Source organism: Oncorhynchus mykiss, chromosome 11, assembly GCF_057628025.1.
Source record: "Oncorhynchus mykiss isolate SJ-2025 chromosome 11, ASM5762802v1, whole genome shotgun sequence".
Classification (NCBI taxonomy): Eukaryota; Metazoa; Chordata; class Actinopteri; order Salmoniformes; family Salmonidae; genus Oncorhynchus; species Oncorhynchus mykiss.
Genome location: NC_143032.1, coordinates 25440543 through 25460318, shown reverse-complemented (window position 1 = coordinate 25460318; position 19776 = coordinate 25440543). Strand labels below are relative to the sequence as shown.

The window sequence follows — 19776 nt, the reverse complement described above, 5'->3', positions numbered from 1 at the left end:
TGTCCCCATAGAGAAACCCTTTTTGGTTCTGGGTTAGAACCCTTTGCAGAGGGTTCTGCCTAGAACCCTCTAGGAACGGTTCCACCAGCCTTATTTGCTTTTAAATTTGTATAATCTATGAGAATACATTATATATATATCATAAGGAATTTCTTTGAGGGCCTAGTTACAGTATAACCTAACAGAGTGGTGTTAGGAATCTCCTGGTCTACATGCCACATTAGGCCTGCAAGTCACATTATGCTGGCTTGCAAAGTGATGTGTAATTCCTATTACAATTCCAACAAGTGGAATTGTAAATTACCCACAACCTGCATTCAGTATGACTGCCAGGGTAGGGAAGATAGAACTTTGAGACTGCCTCAATCATCAAACCTGGAACATCCATCTCAGTAATGGGTGCAATATATCCAACAGATTGGATTTATTTCAGAAAACTGTAGGTTATTTATCTTTGTGTAGCATAAAATGTATTAACCAATCAATGTAAATGCAAAAACACAAATTTTACAGTAAAACGAAAAAAATCTGAAAATCTAGCACATGCCGGGAAATATTATATGGTTCTTTGTAGAACCCTTCTTGCCTTCCAAAGAAACATCAAATAACCCGTTCTTCCAAAAAGGTTCCTTAGGATGTTAAAGGTTCTAGGTAGAACCCTTTGCCTCACAAGAACCCTTGTCTTCCAAAAAGGATTCTTCTGATCAAAACAGTTCTTGGTGTAACCCTATCCCAATGCAAAGAACCCTTTTGGAACCCTTTTTCTAAGAGTGTATGTTATTTTTAGTACAATACTGAACAAAAAATATAAATGGAACATGCAACAATTTCAAAGATTTTACTGAGTTACAGTTCATATAACGAAATCAGTCAATTGAATTAAATAAATGAGGCCCACTCTATGGATTTCACGGCTGGGCAGGGGTGCAGTCATGGGTGGGCCTGGGAGAGCAGAGGCCCACCCACTGGGGAGCCAGGCCCAGCCAATCAGAATACATTTTTCCACACAAAAGGGCTTTATTACATACAGAAATACTCCCAAGCTCTGTTGGACATTCCTGCAGTCAGCATGCTAATTGCCCGCTCCCTCAAAACTTGTGACATCTGTGGCATTGTGTTGTGCGATGAAACTGCACAATCTACAGTAGCCTTTTATTGTCCCCAGCCCAAGGTGCACCTCTGTAATGATCATGCTGTTTAATCAGCTTCTTGATATGCCACACCTGTCAGGTGGATGGATTATCTTGGCAAAGGATAAATACTCAAAAACAGTGATATAAACAAATTTGTGCACAACATTTGAGTGAAATACGTTTCCAGGTCATGAAACATGTGACCAACACTTTACATGTTGCGTTTATATTTTTGTTCAGTGTACACTGATATTGATTACTGCATTACTTGTGCACGTGACATTAAAACTTGATTCCGCCCTAGTTTTGGTCTTAAACCTGTTGCCTAATCGATACCCTTTCACTAACGCTTTTAGCTATTCAGAGAATGCTGTTGGTCAGAGGGTATCAGTGTTGCAATACATCCATTGGTTACAATACCAGAGCAGGATCTTTGTCATCTTTTCACAATGTGGGCTATTTACGTCTGGGACTGTGAGTGGAATGAGGGTTTTCTTGTTGTGCATAGCTTCAGGATGCACTCATAACCCTAGAATGAAACAGGGCCATGGCTCTGACTTCCCAAAATGCCTGGCGTCTGGTAAGCTTGACAGCCGCTTGGCATACTAATGGCAAGTTAATATTATTCTTATGAACTGCGAGTGACTTCACATGTTAGCGAGCACTCTGTCAAATTAATGTCAATTCCATTAATGCTGCCTTCTCTTCCTCATCGCATGCCGCGCCGGGTCTCGCTCTCTCTCTCTCACACAGACGCACACGCAAAGTCATGCACAGACCCACACACACAGACATGCGGACGCACACCTGCCCACGCACACGCTCACACTGGCCCACACACTGGCCCACACACTCGCCCACACACACACACACACACACACACACACACACAGTTTTGATTCTTCACACAGAGGAAAGGAGAGATGAGACAGAGAGGAAAATGAATGTCCTGAATCATTTATCATACAGGTCCAAAAGTATGGATGATCCTGCGATGAAAATCTGTCCTGAGAAATGTCAGGATGATATTAACTCCAATGCATCAAAGGACAGCTGCAGTCTCTGAGCTGACTGCCAACTAAAGCCCCTCTCCTTTCATTAAATACAGCGATACAACGCCACCGTCAATATCATCTACTCTGTTCTCTCTATCTGTCACATACAGACGAGTAAATAAAGACACAGACTCCAAGTCACTTTCTTCCAAAGATTAACATTTTAAATGATGCAGAGCGAACATCATTAGCGGCTCCAATACAATTCCTTATATCTGTCCGATGCCACTGAAGTGTGTGTGAGAGAAATGAAAGAAAATTGCTTTTCCATGTAGATTTCTCATATCAATTCTGAGGCAAATGCCACATAATGGAGTGATGACTATGTTAGGGATGAGTGGACAGGTAGCAGGTTAAACAACATAGAGACCAATGTAAAATTACAGCTTTTCATGCCCTCATGGAAGCCCTAATAGCCAAGTGTGATGACCAGTGACCAGTCTCCAGTCTCCACTCATTCAGTAAATTGTAAAAATACTCAAATGAGGTTCAACTCACTGCACCTGCCTAAGCCAACACTACACTTCTCTGTGCTTTGCAACATGTTCAATATATCTTTCAACTGGGTCTGAGAACGAGAGCTGTGTGGTTCTAAATCAACCTGCACCACAGTAGTATCACTATTCCAATCCTGCATGGATCCAGAGAACAGAGGAATTGTACTTACAATCCATTTCCACAGCTACAGCTACAGGCAATATGCATGTTCCTTCATGGGGCAGATATTTGTGCTGCAATGTATTAGCTATGCTAGTATTTTTAAATATGAATCTTTCCCATGTCACTTATACATGATTTATCTGAAAGGAAAATATTGTTTTTTTTAATAACACAAGCAAAGATTTATTGACTGTCGTTACTCTTGTAATCACAATACCTTTCAAAGTAATCTGTTTTAGCCCCATGGTGGGTAGACTTTATTCACCATTTACAGCGAGAAGAATTCTCTGCCAATATTCCTCATTATCCCTTCAATTCAAGTGTATGAACTTAAAGAGGAAAACGTGCTTTTCATCTAGTAAAGGTCAACATAGCAGCCCATTTCAGTGATTCAGTGTCCCATCTTGTAATTGGGCCTTTGGTTAAAGAGAATGCAACATTAAATGAAGACAAAGTTGCGGCTTTGATACATAACTAGAGAGAGGACCCTTCATTTGCAACCTTTAATCAGCCCGATGAGATCAGGTGTGTGTGTGTGTGTGTGTGTGTGTGTGTGTGTGTGTGTGAATTTACAACAGAAAGAGGGGAGAAATGAAAGGTAATGACTATTGATTACCTATGTGCATATGACCCCACAGGCGCCCCCTCTGCATTCTTATATCAACTCAAATTATTGGAGTTGCTAATTTCGTGCTGTAGGAGGGTCAGAGAAGCAATGGGAGAATATTACCTCCCTCTAACCCGAGCCCCCATCACTGAAGGTGAGGAAAACAATATGATGATGAAAAAGAGAACGCTTTTGTAAGAAAGCATGAGTGACTTATACTGTAGTTTAATGTTTCATATTAGTTTGAGTTAAAGCTGATTCACAAGGGAATAGAGATGGAGGTTATGGGTAACTTTTATGAGTAGAATTCATATTTCGTGTTGCTGACTGTCACTTTGCAGTGGTCTTAGCCCTCTGTATACACGCTCACATAACTGCTTATGATTAGCAAAGCAAATCCATTTAGGTGTGAAAAAAATTACCCTATTACATGTATACACATTTAATACACCTCAGGGAAATTGAAATTCCCTTTAAATTAAAAGATAAATTCATTATTATGGTGGCTATGTAGACATACAAATTCAGGCACACGCTTTCATGTCTTTTAAAGAAATATATATATATATTTTTTTACAAGAGCCCATGCTCTGAAATGGTTCTGAATGGAATAGGTAGAAATTGTAGGGAGCTTGTTGGAAAACGCCTAGTTGGAAAATGTAGCCTCGGCTACACTGCAGGTAACGTTATAGTGAACAGAGACAGTACTTTGCTGCCATCAGGTGGCAAAGAAAATAAAACCAATGAACCCAATGACGCATCTAATGCATATGGGATCTTATCGATTCATCATCAGGGCCTTATTCATAAAGAGTCTCAGAGTAGGAGTTCTAATCTAGGATCAGTTTTGTCTTTCAGATAGTAATGAATAGATTACATGAACAAGGAAAACCTGATCCTAGATCAGCACTCCTACTCTGAGATACTATATTAATACAGGCCCAGGAAGGTATAATGAAACCCATTGCATAAGGCTTTTAAAATGACTTTTTAGTATGTTTGAGTAAATACACAAGTATGTGACCATTAATACAACAAATGCAACGACTTCAGTTCCTTTGTATTTCCATGTTTAATAATGTTTATTGTGTGGGGAATATTGGCCGTACACATTTAAATGAATGGTGCATTACATTTGACTCCTACTTTAAGTAGTGTCTAAATAGTAGTTGTATAATATATCCATGTTTCAAGCAAATTAACATGAAGTTAAAACAAAAACAAAACATTTGTGATGTGAAACTCACAGCCAATATCAGCATTGTATTTTATTCAGTCTTACAGGTACGTAAATATGGCCAGTAACTTCACACTGGCAGATCTACCGTATGGTGTTACCTATTCTCAGACGGGTTAGTCTTGGGAACAGACATCAGGGTGTCAGAGGAGGAAGGAGAAAGTACAGTTCAACACAAAGGGTCACTGATTGACAACACAGCCACAGTGACTGACAAGGGCAGGGGACAGACACGACGACTGAGTTGTCGCACAGAAATAGAAATTGCCAGTGGTCTGAGGGGGTATGGGTTGTTGGAGCAGGCGGGTCAGTGTGAAAACAGACAGAAGCACTGGAGTTAGGCTGGAGAGCTCTCAATGGTGACACACAGACATTCCTAGTCCTACTGTATACGCCGGTTTGTAAATAAAACAAAAAAAGGAGGGACTTTTACAATGGGGACGAATGAAAGACAGACAGAAAAATAAACAAAGTGACTGATAACTGACCAACAGAGGACCTTTACGCTGCTATTGGTTGTTGCTAGTTGGTACTCTTTAACGCAGACAGCCCCCTGTTCTAAAGGGGACAATCAGACAGACCTATGACAACAGATGCTCACATGGCCCCGGAGGGGTCCGACTCCTTGGGCTGGATGTTGCGGACCACGTGCTCCAGCTGGCCAGAGTCAGACACGTCATAGCTGGTCTTGTACTTGGCCAGGATCTTCATCAGGGGGCGGAGCTTCAGCCACCACTGTTCCTTAGGGATCCTGTGGCTGCAGGGGGACAGACAGAGAGGGAGAGATTGTACAGTTGAAGTCGGAAGTTTACATACACCTTAGCCAAATACATTTAAACTCAAGTTTTTCAAAATTCCTGACATTTAATCCCAGTAAAAAATCCCTGTCTTAGGTCAGTTAGGATCAACACTTTATTGTAAGAATGTGGAATGTCAGAATAATAGTAGAGAGAATTATTTATTTCAGCTTTTATTTCTTTCATCACATTCCCAGTGGGTCAGAAGTTTACATGCACTCAATTAGTATTTGGTAGCATTGCCATTAAATTGTTTAACTTGGGTCAAACGTTTTGGGTAGCCTTCCACAAGCTTCCCACAATAAGTTGAGTGAATTCTGGCCCATTTCTCCTGACAGAGCTGGTGTAACTGAGTCAGGTTTGTAGGACTTAAGGTGTAGGTGTTGCTGTCAGGGGGTGCTGTACAGTGACAAAAGCTGTCAGAGGTAAAGTGACCTACACAAAGTCAGTTTCATCCTTCAGCTGTACGACGGGCTGGAAGACCAGGGCCCTGCGACGCATCCCCAACAGACAGCACGTGTCTTCTGTGTTGGCAAACACTCTCCCTACAAAACAACAGTCAGCAGTCACACACTCATCCATGGTTTATATGCCACTTCACGGTTATGGTCCAAGTTTCCAGTACATTATTATGGTAATGGTTGTTAAGTCAACTTCCTACAATTGGAATGTCACTATACTGTCTACATGGATCTAGGATAATGTTTGAATGGGAAAGGGGAATACTGTTCTAATTTAGGTTTGACAGAAGGAAACATCTAGGAGTCTTGCAACAGTGTGCTGAATAAGAGCAAACCAAAGAAAAATACACAGATCCAGAAATGATTTCAAAATATAATACCTGCTCTAGTTTTTCTAACAGAACCTCCAACTGCTACAAACACCAACTAAACTCTATTTGAGACATGTAACACTACAAGGGCATGATGGGTAAAGGGACATGGAACTAGATCTAATGAAATAGATGGTCATGGAGCCAGAGTCAATTAATTAAGTAATTTACCTTCATCTTATGTCATCCATGTGCACAAACAAATAGACAAAAAAACAAAGAAGAATGTAATGTTTTAACGTTAGCCTTAATCAAGAAACTAGTATAGTACTTATTTTACTATTTATTTACTTAGTAAATAAGTAATATAAAAAATTATTTACATGATGTGGTATGCACTTATAGTGCAGTTTAAGCGCAATTGTCACATTTATTATGGAATAGTTACTTGCAATTTCATCATGCAAAGTGTTCAACATAGCCCTTACACATTATATTAAATAACAAATACGCAAATGAAACCGGAGGGAATTTGAAATCTGCTGTGTGATGGATGCATTGTGAACAAAACTACCTAAAACACCCAAAAAGTTATTGAAGGACTCCATGACAGATCCAGGTAAAGGTGCTGCATCACGATCACAATCTTCTCTGAGGACACTAGGAATCTACTGGCATGACTACAGTCTTTACTACTGTACCTTGTCTGAAGGTCTCGTTCATTTTCTTGGTGAGCCATAGCATGGCTTTGGCCGAGATCTTTGTCCCAAAGTTGCGGTCGAAAGGAGATGGTGCCCCTCCCTTTCAAAACAATCACAACAGCTGTCACTATATTCTCCTCTTCACGAAAGTAGTGCACATTATAGGAAATAGGGATCTGTTTTGGGACGCATCCACAGAGTATTCTACGGTTACCTACCTGCTGCATGTGTCCTAGTACATTCTTCCTGCAGTCGAACACTCCTCTCCCTTCCTCAGAGTACAGCTGGTAGATGAAGTCTGTCGTGTAGTTCTCGTTGCTGTTCTCATTTCTGCCACACCAAAATGAGAATGAGGGAGTGAGTGAGGGAGGGAGTGAGTGAGTGAGTGAGTGAGGGAGTGAGTGAGGGAGTGAGTGAGAGAGGGATTGAATGAGACGGTGAGTGAGTGGATACGTCCCAATTATCTCTCCTTTCTCCCAAAGTGTACACTTTTCTCTTGCCTTCACCGAAAAGGAGATATTGGGACACATCCAGTGCACTGCGTTACCTGAGGACCAATCCTCTTTGAATGGCTCCCTTCATCTTCTCTGTCAGATGCTCAACGTTGGACTGAAAGAAAACATGCTACGAGTCAGTGTTCCTTCTCTTGACCAGCAAAAAGCATAACTGCACCTTAAAAACATTGATCTATATTGGGCACAAATCCATTCTGTTCCACTTACACATGCTCTACTATAATACTGCACTGCTAGCCAAATAGAGCAACTTGAGTATCTTACCTAAACAACAGTCTCTGCAAAGGCAGATGGTCATAACCTGATGTTAGCTGCTATAACTGCTTAGGACATATTCCATTTACAGTATGTCATGGTTATGAGACTGCTATGAGGGTTCAAGTTGAAGGTCTGGGAGAGGTTTTTCTGAATGAACTTGCACATATATTCTTGTTTGTTTAAGTGTGCGTTTGTCTCACCTGAAGGTCCCTGATGTCAAAGGGTTCTTCGTAGATGTAGGCAGCGTCCGCCCCAGCAGCCAACCCCCCGACACTGGCCAGGTACCCACAGTACCCTCCCATGGTCTCAATGATGAACACACGCCGCTTGGTCCCGCTGGCAGACTGCTTGATGCGGTCGCATGTCTGACACACACAAACACACTCGCAGAGTTAGACAGACGCCGACAGCATTAGTCGGGAGATCAAATGAACAAACACACCATTCCAAGCAGACTACTGCCACAACAGAAGGTGCTTAAAACATGTGAACTCATGTTCTTTCTCATTCTGTTCATACATAATAAGTTGAGAATTCCTGGATTGTTCACGACACGCTATGTTTACCCATCTGAAGTGAATAAGTCAACCCAGGCTTCGTGATAGTACATCCCTCATCATAGTGTTACTCCGCCCTACTCATAGCAGACAACCATAAAGCATTCTGATACTGCCGCAGGTCATTGAGTGGTTATGATACCACGACACGGCTTGCTTGCTATACTAAGCACACATAGGCCCGTTCGTTCTAAAATGTTCTATTCCCCAAAAGACTGGAGACCTGCAGAAGGCTAAAAAAGTATATACCGTTTAGTGGTAAACATGTTACATTACATGCAGTGTGTGATACTGTCTAAACATTGCACATCTAAATGTTGTGATATTTTGTAACAGAGGTAAAACATCTAGAAGAGAGATTTCAATCGATAAGTCATCAAAGTAGTGTGATCTTAGCGGGGGTTTGTCCCTTACCTCCACGATGGAATTGAGGGCTGTGTCTGCCCCAATACTAAGGTCAGTGCCAGGCACATTGTTACTAATGGTGGCAGGCAGCATACACATGGGGATGCAAAACTCCTCATAGCTGGACCGAGCCTCATACAGCTGCAGAAGACACTCAAGCGCCTGAAGCAGTAGGCAGTAGTACAACACGCATTAGACAACCAGGGGGAGACTTCTGACTGAGAGACGGTCGAACACACCTCTCGGAGACACTGATCGAGTGTACCCTGCTATTCCGGGCTCTTTCCGTGTGATAGCAGCTATGGCTTCCCATTGGCAGAGAGGGGGAGGGCGGGGAACGGAGGGAGGGAAGAGAGAGGGAAGGATGGAGGAAAAGGCTACGGTAAGGAGCTGGGAAAGGAGAGGAGGGGGTGGAGAGGTTGGAGGGTTGAAAAAAGAAGGGATTCATCTGATGGAGAGGCAGAGAGAGGTCTGTTTGGGTTTCGCAGCTCAATGCAGCCGGTGACACTGCCTACAGTACCTCAGCCAATCGAAACGGTGGCTGGAGGCGGGGCACACAGGTGGCAGGACAAGCAAGGGTCAAGTCCACAAACAGAGGATGAGGATGTTGACAGAGGGGGGACGGAGATGAATGAGGAAGAGATGTCGGTCAACTTGTAGCCCAGACTGGTCCTCTGCCTTGTCGTTTCACAACATGCGGTTTGGATGCATACAACAACGTTGTGATGTTGTGCCTAACTGCTGTATACAATCCTTTAAAAAGAGGACTCTTGTACAGTAACACAAGGACCTTTGTAAAAAAAAAAAAACGAACTGGATAAGATTCTGGCGGATGAATAATCACTAAAGTATTTAACCGTGTGCTAAAAAAAAATAACTGTTCACCATTTTGCTGTAATCTTTACACAAAACACTTACTAAGGGATCGTTCTAAAAAAATGTTTTATGCAAACTTAGCAATAGCACACACGTAGTATCAATGTGAGAGCTTCAACAGCTACTAACTACTTAGCTACCACGACCTAACAACTACAGCATGTTAGTTTGTGCCTTTTAGAGGGTAAAAGAGCATTCTATTAAACACTAAGCAGTGTAAAGCCTGAACGTTGTTGACCGATGGTCTTTGTTAATGAGGTACACACACAGTCAAGGGGCAGGCTGGAGCAAACATGGTGGCCACCACGACACATAGGTACGGTCAAAGCATGCCTCCATGTCATTACGCACTTACCTGGGAGTGCTAGGGACAACTCGGCTTTGGTTTACCAGCCATCCAATTTCCCCTCTGGGGATCAATAATGTGTATTCAAATTCAAGCTATGTGTAATGAATGTTTATCTGTTAGTTATAAACTGAGGGAAATATTTAGCCAACATTCACTGCATGGTTGTTAATTTCAGAAACGGTGTTATTGAATCAATTGTTACATTTAGTCAAATTTAGTACAGTAGATAAAATAAAACATTTTCCTATTCAGGTCCAAAACCTTTTGCCCTGTCAACTGTATCAATGCAAATGTTGGCCAGGATAGCTGATCGTGATAGCTGATTGGCTGATGCTGGTAAATGGAAGGCCGAGGGGGTTGGTCCAGGTCAGCGTTGCCCCTTTATGTGATTGGCTGAGCCTACCAGGAAGTAGGTGTGGCTATCTCTTTTTTTTCCAGCCTCGCTTACATCAGTGATGGCGTTCAGAGCTGTGTCAGCGCCAATGCTGAGGTCTGAACCCGGCACATTGTTGGAGACAGTGGCTGGCACCATGACCATGGGCACACAGAACTCGTCATATTTCCCACGGGCTTCTAACAATTCCATGAGTCCCAGGTAGGCCTGCAGGGCAGAGCCAGAGCCAGGGGTTTTAGTTACGAGATGGTGCTGATAAAGCAGACTGACAGTCAGGGAGGAGGAGACATGAAAGGATGCCAAGGGGAGAGCCAAGTCTATCACAACGGACAGCAGCGTGAAACACAGGTACCACTCCAGACATACACACACAGTGTTCCTACACACGTGTGCATACACGCGCACAGGCACACACACACACACAAACTCAATTGAACACACTCTTACATACACATATATAGAAAGCTGGTGAGCCTAGTGCACAGGTGTGCGTGAAATGACGTGTGACTTAATGTGCATTCTGTGTTTTCCAGTGGGACCAAATTATCACTTATCTTTTAAGTTTCAGACCGTTGGTTCACTATTCATTTGAATGTTTTGAATGCCTCAACTAAAGGATCTATTCTAGGTTTTGAACTGAAATCAAAAACTGAACAATGAACCAACTGTTTTTTTCGAATTCTTAAATTGAACGGATTATTCATTTACTTATGCACTTGATGCAACAACAAGTACCAAATAATGTGCATGGCTATGCATTAAAGCAGGTGGGTACGAGCCAACGCTACAAAGAAGCAGATTGATGGAAAGGGTTGGCAAAATCAACATAACAATGTTTTCTATGATGAACTCACACAATAAGCATTACAAAGTTATATATTAGCTATATATACATATTAATACTTTACATCTACAGTATAATACATGTGAATGATTCATTTGAATCATGAATTTAATTACAAATACAGAGTACCAGTCGAAAGTTTGGACACACCTACTCATTCAAGGGTTTTTCTTGATTTTTTATTATTTTCTACATCGTTGTAGAATAGTGAAGACATCAAAACTATGAAATAACACATATAGAATCATGTAGTAACCAAAAAAAATCTAAATATAGTCACCCTTTGTATTGAAGGCAGCTTTGCACACCCTTGGCATTCTCTCAATCAGCTTCACGAGGAATGCTTTTCCAGCAGTCTTGATGTAGTTCCCACATATGCTGAGCACTTGTTGGCTGCTTTTCATTCACTCTATGGTCCAATTTATCCCAAACCATCTCAATTGGGTTTAGGTCAGGTGATTGTGAAGGCCAAGTAATCTGATGCAGCACTCCATATCTCTCATTCTTGGTCAAATTTCCCTTACACAGCATGGAGGTATGTTGGGTCATTGTCCTGTTGAAATACAAATGATAGCGCAAACCAGATGGGATAACCAGATGGGATGGCGTATCGCTGCAGAATGCTGTGGTAGCAATGCTGGTTAAGTGTGCCTTGAATTCTAAATAAATCACTGACAGTGTCACCAGCAATGCACCCCCACACCATCACACCTCCTCCTCCATGCTTCACGGTGGGAACCACACATGCGGAGATCATCCGTTCACCTACTCTGCGTCTCACAAAGACACTGCGGCTGGAACCAAAAATCTCCAATTTGGACTCATCAGACCAAAGGACAGAATTCCACTGGTCTAATGTCAATTGCTTGTGCTTCTTGGCCCAAGCATGTCTCTTCTTCTTGTTGGTGTCCTTTAGTAGTGGTTTCTTTGCAGCAATTCGACCATGAAAGCCTGATTCACGCAGTCTCCTCTAAACAGCTGATGCTGAGATGTGTCTGTTACTTAAACTCTGTGAAGCATTTATTTGGGCTGCAATCTGAGGTGCATGTCAAGTAACTCTAATAAATTTTCCCTCTGCAGCAAAGGTAACTCTGGGTATTCCTTTCCTATGGCGGTCCTCATGAGAGCCAGTTTCCTCATAGCGCTTGGTGGTTTTTGCAACTGCACTTGAAGAAACTTTAAAAGTTCTTGAAATGTTCCACATTGACTGACCTTGATGTCTTAAAGTAATGATGGACTGTCGTTTCTCTTTGCTTATTTGAGCTGTTCTTTCCATAATATGGACTTGGTCTTTTACCAAATAGGATATCTTCTATATACCACCCCTACCTTGTCACAACACAACTGATTGGCTCAAACACATTAAGGAAAGAAATTCCACAAATTTACTTTTAACAAGGCACATTGGTTAATTGAAACGCATTCCTGGTGACTACCTCATGAAGCTGGTTGAGAGAATGCCAAGAGTATGCAAAGCTGTTATCAAGGCAAAGGGTGGCTACTTTGAATAATCTCAAATGTAAAATATATTTTGATTTGTTTAACACTTTTTTGGTTACTACATGATTCCATATGTGATATTTCATAGTTTTGATGTCTTCACGATTATTCTACAACGTAGAAAATAATGCAAATAAAGAAACTCTTGAATGAGTAGGTGTGTCCAAACTTTTGACTGGTACTGTATATATTGTAAAATACATGAAAAATGTGTAAAAAAATCAAATCTAACACAAAGCTCGAAATTCATGAAATAATAATATCTACTATATAGTAAAAACAACAGGCGTCAACATACCTCGAATCCTCCGATAACTAACAATGCATTTATGTTATGTGCTCGCATCTGCTCAGCAATTTTTTCAACATGCTTTGCAGGGAGAGTTCTGAAAAAAGAAAATAGGATAAAGCAACAGAAGAGTTAGACAGTTTTACATTTAGTGTGTGGGGTGGGGAGGAGACCCTACCTGTGTACTGTAAAAAATAATTGCACTTCAGCATGGTTTTGAGGCACAGTCGATGCCACCCTGGGCTACGGGCCTGAAGGTCGAGGGTTCACTGACCACCACAGTCGAGTTCACATTTCCTGCCCGTCTCATTACACTACGATCAGAGCTGGCTGCAGACAATAATCAGCTAGGGGGAATCAGTTTTTCTACATTTTGATGCTATATTTATAATTATATAAAATAAATGCAATGATTTTCCACCAGCGGGTTTCCGTGCCAATGCACCACACACAACCAATAAGCAACGCATAACTGCATACCGATTACCGACTCTGAGCGCTTCATCACGGTTTGTATTTTCAACACCACAATCAAATGCAGTATGACAATCTCGACTTACAGAAAATACATCCCTGTCTACTCAGTATCAAAAGCTTGGCAAACTCTGAATGTTATTAAACTTTCTGGTGTTTTGTGACAGATGTTTCTTTCCATTCACCGAATGGCCCGGTGTGCCGTTTGGATGCTGAAATGATATTAGAATGGAGTCGAATGTGAACCGGTAGTCTACAGGAGACTTTTGAAGTTGCCTCATCAGCTTGAAACATTATGACTGGTTGCGTTTATGCCACACAAAAAAAAAGGTCATACATTTTAAAAGTTAAAGATGTACTATGCAGAAATCGCTCAGCCGTTTCCTGGTTGCTAAAATTGTAATAGTTTGTCTAATTTCAGTTTGTGACAAAACAAGTAAGTGTAGTGTAGATAATCATTGTACCATCTAAACTGCTGTGAAATATATTTTCCATAACGCAAACAAATTGTATTTTTGGCTGTTTGAAGCTGGTGTACAAAGGAAAAAAAACGCACAAACTAAAGTTAAACACGGGAGGCATAGAAATAGCGCACATTGAACATACCTAGCGCTTCTTAGAATTGCTTTCAATGCAAATGACATATAAATAACTCATATTTCTATGTGAATTTGGTCGGTTCGCCCAAAAAACAGTTACATATTGCAGCTTTAAATGACAAATATTTAGGCTATATTGAAACGTTAGGTTCTAGGTCAAGGAACAGCCGCTCGGATCGGAAAGGAAGCAGAACGCTTGTTAAGCTTTCCTGAATAACTGGGCCTGCGGTGCGCATAGATAGGCCTATGAGGCCGAAGGACAACTTGGAAGAATGATGATGGGCAACAGACAGCGCATCCATATCAGAAGTAAAAATACAGACCGATTGTCCTGTACTGTGCCTTTCTGGACTGTATAATCTGTTGAGAGTAGACCCACAACTGTTCCAAATGGAATTAATGGAAGACAACATTTAAATAACAGGGCTTTTGTGCCATTATTCAAATGACATTTTCACTGCAGTTTACAGCCTAGAGTAGAATTGTACTCAAAACAATAATTGTACAAATGTTCATTGCATTGTAGTGTTGTAGGCTAGTCTAGGTAGGATAATTATATTGTCCCATACACATTTATTTCACTGTATAACAGTCAGCGAGAGAAAAAAATACAATACAGGCTGACTACCAGCATCTATTGATTTGCAATGTCCGATAAACAGAATGTCTAAATCAACTTAAAGAATATACAAAATTAGTTTTACAGCAACAATTCAAAAGGAATGCTACAGCCCCCAACATTTTTTTTTTTAACTGTTTGCGATTCACAATTTATTATTTTGATTCCCATCATTCGATTCACGGGATATAACCAAACCCCAACTGCATGCACATCAAAGAATTGTTACAAAAATATATACTTTCATAAAAATGCAATTTACTTTTTTTTTTTTTTTTTTTTTTTTGAGAAATGTGAAGAGGGGCATCCGTTATATATCAAATGACATGTGTATGGCCTAAACAAGATCAATACGGGAGCTTTTTGAGCTGTGTGTCTCATGTGTTTACTGTTCTTTCATGCGCAATGACGCACCAGCCTCTCTGCTGCCTATCAGCTACTCTTCTATGTTTTTCTTGTGGATTCATATTGAACATTTGTGCAGATTTGAATGACTTTCTATGTGATATGACTGCTAGTTAACCTATTGCAGATCTGGACAAACGATCCACCTACCGCTATTGTCACTAAGCATAGAGGGCAGGATAGAGTTGACTGTATAGTAAGCGTACAGAAAAGCGCAGCACATAAGGGAAGTACCAAAACACCTTGATAGGGGAAATTTGGCTATACGGAAGAAATTATATAGCTTCTCTAAATGCTGTATTATAAACTATTATAACATTATAATCAAGTGAGTGATATTATATCAAATAAGTTTGCATTTGGGATGGAGACGTTACCGTTTTGTTCCCAACAGAGATCCACCTTGCCCTGTCCATCCTCCGACATCTGCCCATTTGATCTCTTTTATCTGAAGGGACAAAAACACAATCAAAACAAACCAAATCACATTGTATTGGTCACATCCACGTTTAGCAGATGGTGTTGCTGGATGTAGCGAAATGCTTGAGAAAATATTGGAGCCTACTGTAACTTGTATTGGTTGCCCTTACAGTTGCTTGCGAAAGTATTCACCCCCTTGGCATTCTTCCTATTTTGTTGCCTTACAACCTGGAATTAACATGGATTTTTGGAGGTGTTGTATTGATTTACACAACATGCCTACCACTATTTGTTGTTTGTGAAACAAACAAGAAATAAGACAAAAAAACGGAAAACTTGAGCGTGCATAACTATTCACCCCCCAAAGTCAATACTTTGTAGAGCCACCTTTTGCAGCAATTACAGCTACAAGTCTCTTGGGGTATGTCTCTATAAGCTTGGCACATCTAGCCACTGGGATTTTTGCCCATTCTTCTTTCAAGTTGGATGGGTTCTGCTAGAGTACAGCAATCTTTAAGTCATCCCACAAATTCTCAATTGGATTGAGGTCTGGGCTTTGACTAGGCCATTCCAAGACATTTAAATGTTTCCCCTTAAACCACTCGAGTCTTGCTTTATCAGTATGCTTAGGGTCATTGTCCTGAAGGAAGGTGAACCTCTGTCCCAGTCTCAAATCTCTGGAAGACAAACAGGTTTCCCTCAAGTATTTCCCTGTATTTAGCTAAATTCCTCCTTGCTGAGCGGCCTTTGAGGTTATGTCGATATAGGACTTGTTTTTACTGTGGATATAGATACTTTTGTACCCGTTTCCTCCAGTATCTTCACAAGGTTCTTTGCTGTTGTTCTGGGATTGATTTGCACTTTTCGCACCAAAGTATGTTCATCTCTTGGAGACAGAACGCGTCTCCTTCCTGAGCAGTATGAAATCATGTGAAATAATCTGTCTGTAAACAATTGTTGGGAAAATTACTTGTGTCATGCATAAAGTAGATGTCCTAACCGACTTGTCAAAACTATAGTTCGTTAACAAGAAATTTGTGGAGTGGTTGAAAAACAAGTTTTAATGACTCCAACATTAGTGTATGCAAACTTCCAACTTCAACTGTAGCTGCACATAACCCTCTCTAAGAAACCTGTGCATAGCTGTCTAAGAGACCTAGGACGGGATTCTAAATTCACCAGTGATTATTGTCAAATACAGCTATCTAGGGACTACTGGGCATGTGCTTCAAATCCATGTACTGAACTGTTCGTGTTACCGCAGTGAGTTTAGATCCAACTAAAGCTGAGACTGAGAATTTCTAGTTCAGTACCAGTAGGGAAAGACCAGTAGAACTAGATTTACAAGATACATCATGGTCTTTCATTGGAATGAATCCCCTTTTATAAATGAATGGCACAGGGGGACAATAACAAAACAAGCCTACTCCAGTGAAGTATTTGTATTACGCGTCAGCCATGTCACGTGGCCCCCTGTTGGTGCAGAGTGGTACTGCTCTTACCTGGGAGGGGAAGTGACATCATTGACCAAGTAATTGATTTACACTAATCTGGTCAGATTATCCTACTGCTTGTACTACCTATCAATCACCTAAACATTAACGGCCATGGAGTCAGTGGACAGCTAAAGGTGACATGGCTGTTCAACTGTCAGCTAGACTGTCGGCTAGACAGCCATCTTTTCTCTTTTTGTTTTTTTCTTCATTCATGTCCATATTTTATCTGCCCATTTCATACCAAAATGGTACATAACAGAGATATGAGCGATCCTGTGGCGGCAAAGCGTGTTTGTTTGCAGTCAAACTAATCTAGAGTACATTATTGTAAGTGAATCTCTGAGTCTGTGTGGCATCTTCTAATCCAAATGATAGGTGTTATAAATTGTTAGAAGAACATAAGAATACAACTCGTTTTGTCTGTTTATGATTACCTGTCCCTTGTAGAATCCCTCGAAGCCATCGTTGACAGCGAACATCTTGTGTCCCTCAGAGATGCCCACCCTGACGGCAGAGCGGACAGCAGCGTTCATGCCCGCTGCGGGGGCTCCCACATTCAGCACAGCAATGTTGAAGTTACTCTGCAGGGAAAAGGGGAACAGGATACACCATTACCAAAACTGTCAACTGAATATATATATATATATTTAACTTTTAAGCAGGGGGTTACAGAGCTAGGTTGGGAAGGGGGAAAGGGGCAACAGAGCTGGGCAGGTTAGATAATTGCTTTCTGGCCCTATGCACACATGTTAAGGCTAGGTCATAGGCATACCCCCTGCTAGCTCAGACAGAGATAGACCACGCTGACACATTAGAAACATGTTAGAAGAGGCAACACTGATGAAAAACATTCTCAACACTGGAAAATGGACTTGGAGTGTAAGTCGTGTGCAAAATAAACATCCTTCCTGTTATAGATTTTACAGGAATATGGGGAGGGGAAACTTGAGCAAACATAAAACAATGTTGACTTTCTGTCACCATGCAGGACTCATGACCTGTGATTGACTTACATGTGGGAGTTCTGATTCTAATTTACGGTGTGCCAGGAGCTTGTATGTCTTCAGATTGTTTTCAAAACTCCTGCAATCAGACAAAAAAGGAAAGATGTCTTACAATATAGATATTACACAAATACTAAGGAACAGAAATCCACTTAGGCACGTTAGCACAAAGTGAGACCAAAATGACTGATAGAATAGGGCCCTACAGCCCGGTTCAATTGATCCTAGCATTCTGTTAATAAGTGGAGCCGGGAGTGATTCATGACCACGTGACCAGGAACACCTCTAGGTTCGGCAGTAGTTTCAGGTTATAACTAGGGTCCAGAGTGTTTCCTAGCCAGATCAGGTGGTCAAGAAAATCTCCTGTCCCTAATAATAACAAGTTCCTCAACATTAACCCACTACTTTTATACTGTAAATGGGTAAGCATTGTCCTAACTGGTGAAGAGGATGTCCCTCAGTGAACTCCAATCATTCCAAACTGGGTGACCCTGACATAATATAGTGATCTAATTTACTGCCTGACCAGGTCCTTTCATGCTGGCTGCTGCTCTCTCTGTGTATGTATGTGTGTGTGTGTGTGTCAGTGGCCCAGTAGGTCACGTGTCAAGAGGCCTACTAACATCAGCACGAGAAACGGGTCACTGTCCCTAATATTTCACACTGTGCTGGTGGTTGTGGCTGTGGCTGTAGCTGTACAAAGCCACTACAGTGGTTGGTGACGTGGCTGTACCTGCCGCGCAGCTTCACAGCCTCTTCAAACTTCTTCTCATCCATGGCTTTCTGCACCTCTTGAGTCTGGTGAACCAAAGCAGATTCATATTTGCATGCAAATTAGCAGACGCTTTTATTCCGAGTGACTTATACATTTTTCTAATGTGTATGTGATTCCTGCCTTAGTAGGACATCAAGTCGATGCAATCTAACGGTAGGTATCTAGGTAAGATCCGAAGGGTTTGCAGTGCAGTCATTGAGAGCTGCTCTGTGAAAGCAACCGGCAGCCACATGCATTGGATAGCGATTAACCAAAAAACACCTCGCTCAGAGAACAAAACAACATTCATCATTCACCCACTTGATGCACTTATATTTCCCATCAGGCAATTCTCTCATTCCTCCATGTGTGTTTGTGAGTGTGAGGGTGCGTGTGCACACGAGTAGCAAGCTGCCTTGTCCTGGCTACAGTACTCTTGTCTACCTACCATCTGTACACACTCCATGAGAGGCAGTCTCACCGCCTGGTTTCCACACAGAGAGACCACACAGGCCGGTGTATTAGCTGTAGTCTCCAACAGGGCAATGACAGCCTCCACACCCATACGACTGGCCTGGAGAGAACACACAGCCACACATAATAAAGATAGGAAAGATGCCACAGCAAGAAACATTTCTCCAGAGCAATGTACAATACACTGAGTGCATGTTAGTACATGTACAGAATGTGATCCCTGTTGGAATTCAACCCAAGACATTGGCACTGCTAGGGTAATGCTCTTAGCAACCGAGCCAAACGGGACCACATTAAACATATACTGACATTTCTTCCTCTTTGCCTGAGCTCACACAGGGATTATCGCCGTCCCTCTCTCTGTTTCCCTCACTCTCCCTCTTGTTTTCATGCTCTCTTGCTTCCTCTTTTCATTTGTTGTATTTCAGAGGATGTAGGCAAACTGGAAGAGCTTGTCAGCCCTGGATTTCTCCCACTCTCTATGATAGACCAGTACGCCGAGATCAACACATGTGCCATGTCCTCAAATCTGTTAATGTGCTTAGCCTAAAAGCAGCAGTTGTTTCCTCCCCAGGCCTAGTG

General features: G+C 41.6%; 1 protein-coding gene across 8 annotated transcripts in view; it reads right to left on the bottom strand.

Moving 5' to 3' along the window:
- Positions 1–4512: 4512 nt before the first annotated feature.
- The window catches only part of pfkpa (phosphofructokinase, platelet a), a 30659-nt gene continuing 15395 nt past the window's right edge, over positions 4513–19776 (bottom strand). For 3 of the 8 annotated variants that reach the window (XM_021620591.3, XM_021620589.3, XM_090189779.1), the window contains 13 exons: positions 19169–19294; positions 18700–18764; positions 17976–18045; positions 17397–17543; positions 15424–15494; positions 12959–13046; positions 8707–8859; positions 7936–8100; positions 7510–7571; positions 7181–7292; positions 6963–7062; positions 5929–6034; positions 4513–5449 (listed from right to left, as the gene is read on the bottom strand). In XM_021620591.3, coding sequence (XP_021476266.1) covers positions 5290–5449; positions 5929–6034; positions 6963–7062; positions 7181–7292; positions 7510–7571; positions 7936–8100; positions 8707–8859; positions 12959–13046; positions 15424–15494; positions 17397–17543; positions 17976–18045; positions 18700–18764; positions 19169–19294 — 1425 coding nt within the window. In that variant the 3' untranslated portion in view covers positions 4513–5289. Of the gene's footprint in view, positions 5450–5928; positions 6035–6962; positions 7063–7180; positions 7293–7509; positions 7572–7935; positions 8101–8706; positions 10524–12958; positions 13047–15423; positions 15495–17396; positions 17544–17975; positions 18046–18699; positions 18765–19168; positions 19295–19776 lie in introns of all 8 variants that reach the window. The other 5 variants (XM_021620588.3, XM_021620590.3, XM_090189780.1 and 2 more) reach the window with 3 other exon arrangements.